Raw genomic sequence first — 8,902 nt, forward strand, 5'->3', positions numbered from 1 at the left:
AGCTGAAAAACGTGACATAGGAGAAGCAAATTCGTAAGGGTGAGATGGGAGTTAAGTTAGTGTTGAGAAATACGACAGATCTTCTACTCTGCCGAAAACAATGGAGGAGAAACAATTTATGGGTTGGAAATGAAGGGTGCAAAGGGTGCAGAAATGGTTTAAATATGCCATGGGTCGTAGACGCTTCAAGGGTTTTTTTTTTTTTTTTTGGACGCAGGAGATTTTGGCAAGAATATAATTCTCGTTTGAGCATGGAAAATGTTATTGAAATGGGGCTAAGAAGATTATTTCGAAGAGTATGACCACACTTGCTGTTTAATTCACATAATGTTACCTAGAATTTCTGGAGTAATCTTTTTGAAGATAAATGTTCATATCACATAAGTGGCAAAGCTAAAAAGCTAACTTAAATTAATAAGCATCTTTTTTGGGCAAAAGATAGCTTGCAGATTTTGTGTGTATAACTAAAAACACTATGAATTTAGATGGTGAAACTCTTTGATCCTAAATTTTTTTTCTTATCTCTGTCATTTAATACTTAGAATTATTTTCCTTTAAAATAATTTTATTTTTTGAAAAAATATACATGCAAAATTCAAACAACATAGACAATTAAAAAGAAAACAAACAAAAATACCTCAAATGTGCTAGCCAGAGATAAGCACTTTAATACTGTGTTAAACACCCTTGTAGGTGGCCTGGTGATGCAATGGTTAAGAGCTTGGCTGCTAACCCAAAGGTTGGCAGTTGGAATCCACCAGCTGCTCCTTGACCCTATGGGGCAGTTCTACTCTGTCCTGTATGGTAGCTATGAGTTGGAATTGACTTGATGGCAGTGGGTTAAGTATGTTGATAAACTGTGCGATTCAATATAAATTCACAGTTTTGTGTAACTCAGAAATTTTGTATAGTAACCTTCGATACCTCATTGGAGTCTTGCTTTTTATAAGCCATTATTTAAACTAATTTTCACTACTAAACCATCACAAAAGAAACAAAAACAAAAAACTTTGATATACTGTTGAAGCATAACCATGTAGTACTGAGCAGTGAGGGTATAAACATACTTGTGCATTGGGTTGTAATGATCCTACTCCTTAAAGGGATAATCATATAGGTATCATTTACTTCATAGACAAATAATTTTCTTGTTCTCTCTTGTAGATCAATCTGCTAAAAAGTAACTTTTCAAGATGAAGTTCTTATCGGTGATAGCCTTTTTTATTTTGCTTTCCTTGTGGGTTGAAGAAGCCTGTTCTAAAGAGAAGTCTTCGAAGAAAGGGAAGGGGAAAAAGAAGCAGTATCTGTGCCCATCGTACGTTCTTCATGTCTTAAATTCTTATATGGAGAAATTCATTATTGCATTTTTAATAAAAGTAAGGTGCTTTGTTAAAATACATATCAGCGAAACTTTCCGTATTAAAATATGCACCCATTTGTGGTATGAGTGGAAAACGAAAGGGCACGGAGCGGTTTAGAACGCGATAGTTAATTCTCGGTGTTAAAGGGGAAATTTTACGAAGATTTGTCCGTGCTGTGGGCTTATGTAATTTCTACACTTCTTTTACAGAATTAGAAAAAAAGTTACTACTTTTACCTATCCTTAATATGCAACTTTAATTCCATGTTTTGAGCAAATTCCAGTTCAAAGAGTTGCTTTTTAAAAATTTAGCCCTAAAAAGTAATATCCTTAAAAAGTAAGATAGCTAAATTATGATCTTAGATCTATTTATTTTGTATTGATGCATGTCAGAAGCAAATTCACATGGTAGATCGATTTTCTATTTTAATGTTTTTCTTTTAGAGGACTTGTATTGGGAAATTGGCATATTTCTCAAAAAAAGCGTGTCATTAAATTTGAAGTTACTTGTAAAAACAAAATCTAAATCCAAAATCCCCCATCCCCCATCCCCCATATAACATCAAAAAAAAAAATATCCAAACACGAGACAAAGTTTTGTGGTTTAGATGCTTTTTGATTGTTTTTTTTATAGGAAGTGTTGATAGTACTGCTGAATGATAGTAAATAGTATCCAATTATTACAGCAATTGAACAGTATATAAATAAATAACTTTCACAAAACATAAGGGGTGCTTTTAGGTAATCATGCAGCATGTGCAGTGAACCTGGAATAAAAGTTAAATTGCTATTAGGGGACATTTTATTACTAAGACTTGTTAAATGTCATGTTGGTGATGAGTCAGATATTTCAACATCATCATTATTTAAATGTAGATTATTGTAAACATGTCCTGGGAAGTATATATTGTAAAGAAAGGACATTTTGGAATTGGAATTCTTGAATGGGTATTTGTGTGAAAATGTGGGACTGCCTCATGATCCACATAAAGTCTAGCATTAAATTAAGCTCCATGTTAAGGGGTATCTCCTGATTTTCATTTAATAGTCCTGCTTATTCCAGTGCTGCACAGTCTGATGTCAAGGCCAAATTTCTGGGAGCATGACATGCTTGCCCTGAGTGATAGTCACGTGGTCCTCCTTGGCCATCTTCGCAGTTGGTGTCCAGCGTCTGAATGCTGCAGGTTCAGGAATAACCACGATCTGCAACTGTCTCTCCTCTTCCATGGTACAGATTTTGTGCTGCAACTTGGTTAGCATTTTTAGGGAACCTGACATTGTTAAGCCTTAGTATTCCCAAGTGAAAGGACACATTTTCATGTTTCAGATATTCTTCCTATTAACCTTGTATTTAATGAGTGCTGACGTATTGACACAAGCTGGTGTATAAGTCCTACAGTCACGACTATTCTATGTGGGGAGCCAAGCCATCTTCAATGAGACAGGTTTCTCTATACAAGGATGCCCAAAGGGCTCATGGTCTTCTCCCCACCCCACCCACATCAAATATCATGAATTACAGAGTCCTGAAGATGGGAAGAGCAAGTCTTATAACTACCATATATCTTACAAAACTCTTTGGGAAAAACTCTTCTATCCCTTTTCAGAACATCATTATAAGATTGCCTTGTATACATAGTGACTGTATGTGACATATAGTGAATACATGAGACAGAATATAGTGACTGTGAGACACATGGTGTCTATAGCTACTTAAGACAGGATTTTTAGGTGAAATTTACTAGGTAAAGAGCAAAACAGTAAGGTTCTCTTTTGGTAAATAAGGAAATCTTCAAATATAAGTCCCAGTATATACCTGTTAAGCCCATATCACAGTATTTTAGATATGTTGAGTAGTTCAATAGAATTTTATTTTTGATAATTTCTATCAGTTTTTCTGTTTTTATTTTATTTATTTTTTATAGGTATGGTATTAAAGCTTGTATAACTCTATTTTCAAAATATTAATATTTTCAATGGTGATGTTGCCAAAAATCTAACTCATTAAAAGAGAGGTAGATATACCTGGAGAATTAGATCGGTATATCTAATTGTATTTTTAATAAGTTATAGTAAAATTAGTAAATATTATTGTGCTATATAAGTATTCATAAAATAAATATTTATTAAGAAATATTCTGATCTGATTATTAGTGAATTATGAATGTTATATGACTGGGGTTTTCCTTGTCTATAATTGGATCCATGATACAAATTTCTTGGGATATACAGAGTAAGAATCTCTGCTATAATATTGTACTGTGAAAGAATATGTAATTTATTTCTGTCTTAGAAAATGATTTCAGTTTGTTTATCTTACATAAGTTGATGAAGTATAAAGCATCTTGATTAAGAGGAATAATGGAGACTATAGAACCCAGAAGTTAGATACAGACGACCACAATTCTCTTCAATTTGGTGAAATTCTTGCCTAGCGATATTTTGATTCATTTAAAACTTTTTTTTCTGAGTAGAGATGAGGAGGCAGTAGAGGTGTATCGTCATGAAGTTAATACATTGCGGAAAGATAGCGAACGTGGGAAATCATCAGGTTTTACTGTTACAACAGCGTTTGTCCCCAAAAGACTGAAAGTAAGAGGAAAAGTTATTTTTAAATATAAGAGAAATAAAAAAAAAAGCTTAACATTCAAGGGTATAATTTTGATGTTCGGCTTGAGTCATATCATAAACATTTCCTGACTTTTACTTCTTTTTGTGTTAATTCACATTGTTCTGATATTCTAAAACATTATAAATTTTTTGCTATTATTGGTTATATTTTTGGTCTATATGTGAAACAGCAATAGCAGGGTGACAAACTATATACTAAATCTATTTCCAAAAATTTTAGCAATTTAATATGTATTAATAAATAAATAAACTTTAAATTAGGAACAATATTTTAAACAAGTCCTTGAGCACGGTTATCTTTTTTTTTTTTTTACAGCTTAAATTTTACTTTGACCTTAATTTATTGGCCTTTACTGTGATTCTGCATACATTCTGCCTGAGTGGTCTTGTCCAATCCATGGCTGTACCAACCATTTATTCACTGTTGTTGTTGGGTGCCATCCAGTCAATTCTGACTCGTAATGACTCCGGGTGACAGAGCAGAACCGCCCGATAGGGTTTTCTGGGCTTTAATCTTTATGGAAGCAGATTGCCAGGTCTTTGTCTCATGGAGCTGCTGGTTGGGTTTGAACTGCCAGCCTTTCTGTGTGTGCCACCAGGACATTCATTCATTGTTGATTCCTAACTTATATGTCCATCGCAGACCTCTCTGCAGAGCTCCACAGCCATATATTCAGCATTTCAACAGGGCTGTCCCACAGTGACCTTAAACTCCATCAAAATGATAAAACCTAAATTCAGAACTTCTCCTCTCCTAACAGAGTGTTTACTTTCTCAGCAAATGACACCATTGCCTCCTTTGCCATCCAAGCTAAAAACCTGGGGTGAAGGGTGATCCCATAGACTTCTCTTTCTACCTTGGCTTGTGATCAGTAACGACCAAGACATGTCAATTCAGAGTCTTTACCATCTCTGGAACATGTCCTTCATTTTCATCCCCAGGGACACTGCTTTAGTTACCCCCCTCCATTCATCTGCTGTGGACTCTTAACTGGTCTCCCTACTTCTTGAATCCCTCCTTCCAATTCATATTCCATACTGACCCCAGAGTGTATTTTGTAAATCTTAGATCTAGTCAAGTTGTTCCAATGCTCTGGCCCTTTAAGGGACTCCATAGCTTTCTGAATACAGCTCTGATTTCTTGGCTCAGCACACAAGACTCTTGCTGAACTGGCCCCTGACACCTCTAGCAATATCTCCCCCATCCCAGTCCCACTACCACCCTATCTACACGTAGGTGAAGGCTCACACACTTGCTCTTCTGCACCTCTGCAGCTATTTATCTTCCTACCTGGAACACTCATCCTTTCCCTTCTTTCTTTGGCGTGCTCTTGTCCAAATCCATGGCGGTATTTATCGTTTATTCATTGTTGACTTCAACCCAGACCTCTCTGAAGCTCTCGAGACTCATACATTCGACATTTCAACCTAGCTGTCTCATAATGACCTCAAATGCAACTCAAACTCTGTTACAGTAAAACCTGCAGAAGCTGGAGCCTGTGTAAGGTGGAAACTTGTCAGAGAAGGAAAACTCAAACGTTTTCCACTAAAACGAGCCATAGAAAAGTGGTAAGACTGCACCTTGTCAAAGGCAGAAAACTTGTAAGTTTTGTGAGTAAGTGAGTAACTTTTGGTCAGACTGCACCTTGTCAAAGGTAGAAAAACAAGACAGGCCCATCGAGTTCCGGCTCTCCCAGGTTTCACTGTATGTTCTTTCCTCTGGGAAACTTTTCCATCTTGACAATCTGATTGAGAAAATCATACTCCGTGCCTCCATTGTTCCCTCATTGCCTGTCGTGATTACCGCACTGTAGGGTAATCATCAATTGTAATGATCTCCTTTCTCTTCTAGATTGTAAATTTTTTTTTGTGTGTGTGATTTAGATGAAAGTTTACAGAACAAATTAGTTTCTCATTAAACAGTTGATACACAAATTGTTTTGTGACATTGGTTGCCAACCCTGTGATGTGTCAACACTCTCCCCTCCTCCACCCTAGGTTCCTTGTTTCCATTTGTACAATTTTCCTGTTCTTCCTGCCTTCTTGTGTTTGCTTTTGGGCTGGTGAGCCCATTAGTCTCGTACACATGATTGAACTATGAAGCACGTTCCTCACATGTGTTATTTTTGGCCCTATAGACCTGTTTATTCTTTGGTTAAAGGATGAACCTCAGGAGTGATTTCAGTAGTGAGTTAAAAGAGTGTCTGGGGGCCATACTCTTGGGGTTTCTCCAGTCTCCGTCGGACCAGCAAGCCTGGTCTTTGTGTGTGAGTGTGTGTGTGTGTGTGTGGAAGTTTGAGTTCTGTTCCACATTTTTCTCCCACTCTGTCCAGGATCCTCTATATTGATCCCTGCCAGAGTAGTCGGTGGTGGTAACTGGGCACCATCTAGTTCTGGGCTCAGTCTGGTGGAGGTTGTGGTAGTTGTGGCCCATTAGTCCTTTGGACTAATCCTTCCCTTGTCTTTGGTCTTCTTCATTGTCCTTTGCTCCAACTGGGATGGAACCAGCTGATGTATCTTAGATGGCCGTTCTCAGGCTTTTAAGACCCCAGTCTCTACTTATTACAGTCGGATGTAGAGCATTTTCTTTGTAGACTGTGTTATGCCAGTTGAGCAAGATGTCTCCCAAGAACGTGGTCCACAGCCCTCAGTCCAGTGTCTCAGTATCTCAGGGCATTTGGGTGTTTCTGTGAAGCGTCTGTGACTTTGCCCTAGTCAAGCTGTGCTAACGTCCCCAGAATTGTGTACTGTTGTATTGTGTAATGTCTTACCCTTCACCAAAGTTACTACTTATCTATTGTCTAGTTAGTGTTTTTCCCTCCCTTCCCCTCCCTCCCTTGTAACCATCGAAGATTGTTTTTTTTTCTGTGTGTGAACCTTTTCTTGGGTTTTTATAATGGTGGTCTCACATAATATGTATCCTTTCGTGATTGACTTATTCCACTCAGCATAATGCCCTCCGGATTCATCCATGTTGTGAGATGTTTCGCAGATTCATCTTGTTCTTTATCATTGCGTTGTATTCCGTTGTGTGTATGCACCATAGTTTGTTAGGTTTAAGTTTCTTGTGAACAGTGTCTTATTTGCCTCAGTCACCAAGGTCCAGCATAGTGCCTGGCACAAAATATACATATAATAAAATTTTGTTTGAATAATGAATAAAAACCTAAGGATTTTTGGCTATTATAAGGCATTATATCTGGATTATATCAAGGTATTTGAGAATAAATTACATGGTCTGCATAGAGAATATTTACAAATATGATCTCAGTGAAAAGACAACTAAGTAAATTAGCAACTAGGTAGTTTTTGGAATATTTTTAGCCTGGATGGTGTCTCCTGGGGAGATTTTGGCTTCAGCATGTTCAGCGTCCTGTCAATGACTAAGCTGCGACTCTACAGAAGAAGCAGACATCCAAACTGAGTACAGTGTGACATTGTGACATTTAGTGAGTATATGAGACAGAATTAGGATCCAGTATCATCTTGAAAGACTAAAATGATTGGCTGAATCTAACAAAGTTAAATCTTAAATTGCACTTTGGTCCAGAAATCAATCGTGCAAGTGATTTCTAGACCAAGTGTGCATAGCTTGGGAGAGGCACATTTGGAAAATATTAGATAATATTGTAACCATGATACGAATAAACGTAGATATAATGGTTATTTAAAAAGAAATTATATGATTTTGTTTAACTAATTCTGGGCTAACTATGTTATATTATTTAAGACAAGGGCTGCAGATACCTGCCTTATGCTGGTCAGAATGTTTTCAGGGGGAGGAATAAGGATACTTGAGGTAATCGAGGTCATGTTACTTTAGGCAGAGCTGAAGGAATTGAGGTATTTGAAAGTTGTCTTCCCATTTTTTAAGAGCTGTGCTATAGATGAGAAAGTATACGTCGATACTTGGCATCAAGAGTTAAAACTAGGACTAGTGAGTGATAGCAGTGGGGAGGGATATTTCTGGCTCCAGAGTAGGAAGAACTTTCTAAGCATTCTGCCCAGTTGTAATTGACTGGGAAGGCGGCGGTGGAGTTCACCCTAACTGGAGGCTCTCAGGCATGTGCGATAATTACGTGGCAGGTGTATTTTAGAGAAAATTTGAGCATGGGATAGGTGGTTAGACTAAATGGTGATATTTAAGGTCACTTCAAGTTGTGAGAGTTTTAAGGTTTTGTGATTCGAATGCATTGCATTTGATTACAGCCTTATGATTATCCCATAACAGAACAATACAGAGAGAATGATTTTTTCAAACAAAATCTCTCTCCATGTGACTTCTTTTTATTATTTTGTTCACACACAAAAAATTGTATGTGTGTGTATAAAGGTGTTCGATACGTGTTATGAGAAAATATTTTTGTCTCCATCAGAGAGATGTTGCACCGTTAAATGACAGCATTTCTGTGCATCGTTTCTACCTGGTAAGAAGGATCGGGATGCCGCTAATAACCTAATTAATTTAATAATTATAATCATTTAATATTCACAATCACACATTGTTTAAGTATTGTTTTAACCCTCTTCTTCTTGTTCTGACTTTTCCACCTACTATTAATTAATAGAGTAGATTTTAGTGTCAGTTTCTTACTTTCTAGTAGAAATATTCAAGACAAATACATAGGCCAAAAAAACGAAGGTTTATTGAAACAGGATATGTATAATCTATAAAATGGTTATAGTTAAAAATGGCCTATATTGTTAATATCATCCAGATCTAATCTTTCACTAATGTTGACTCGTGTTTTCTAATTAACCATTGTAAATTCTGTTTTAATGGCATACTTCTATTTCGCAAACTATTGAATTTTTTTTTTTTTTACTGTACTTCAGGTGAAGGCTTACAGAACAAATAGTTTCTCATGAAACAGTAGTACACATGTTGTTTTATGACATTGGTTAACAACC

At 36.6% G+C, this 8,902-nt stretch overlaps 1 protein-coding gene across 1 annotated transcript in view; it reads left to right on the forward strand.

The window, feature by feature from the left end:
* Positions 1-1,193: 1,193 nt before the first annotated feature.
* Positions 1,194-8,902, forward strand: part of GLRB (glycine receptor beta) — a 136,708-nt gene continuing 128,999 nt past the window's right edge. The window contains exon 1 of the mRNA XM_004382033.1: positions 1,194-1,315. Coding sequence (XP_004382090.1) covers positions 1,194-1,315 — 122 coding nt within the window. The remainder of the gene's footprint in view (positions 1,316-8,902) is intronic.

This window comes from Trichechus manatus, unplaced genomic scaffold (genome assembly GCF_000243295.1).
Source record: "Trichechus manatus latirostris isolate Lorelei unplaced genomic scaffold, TriManLat1.0 scaffold00089, whole genome shotgun sequence".
Lineage (NCBI taxonomy): Eukaryota > Metazoa > Chordata > Mammalia > Sirenia > Trichechidae > Trichechus > Trichechus manatus.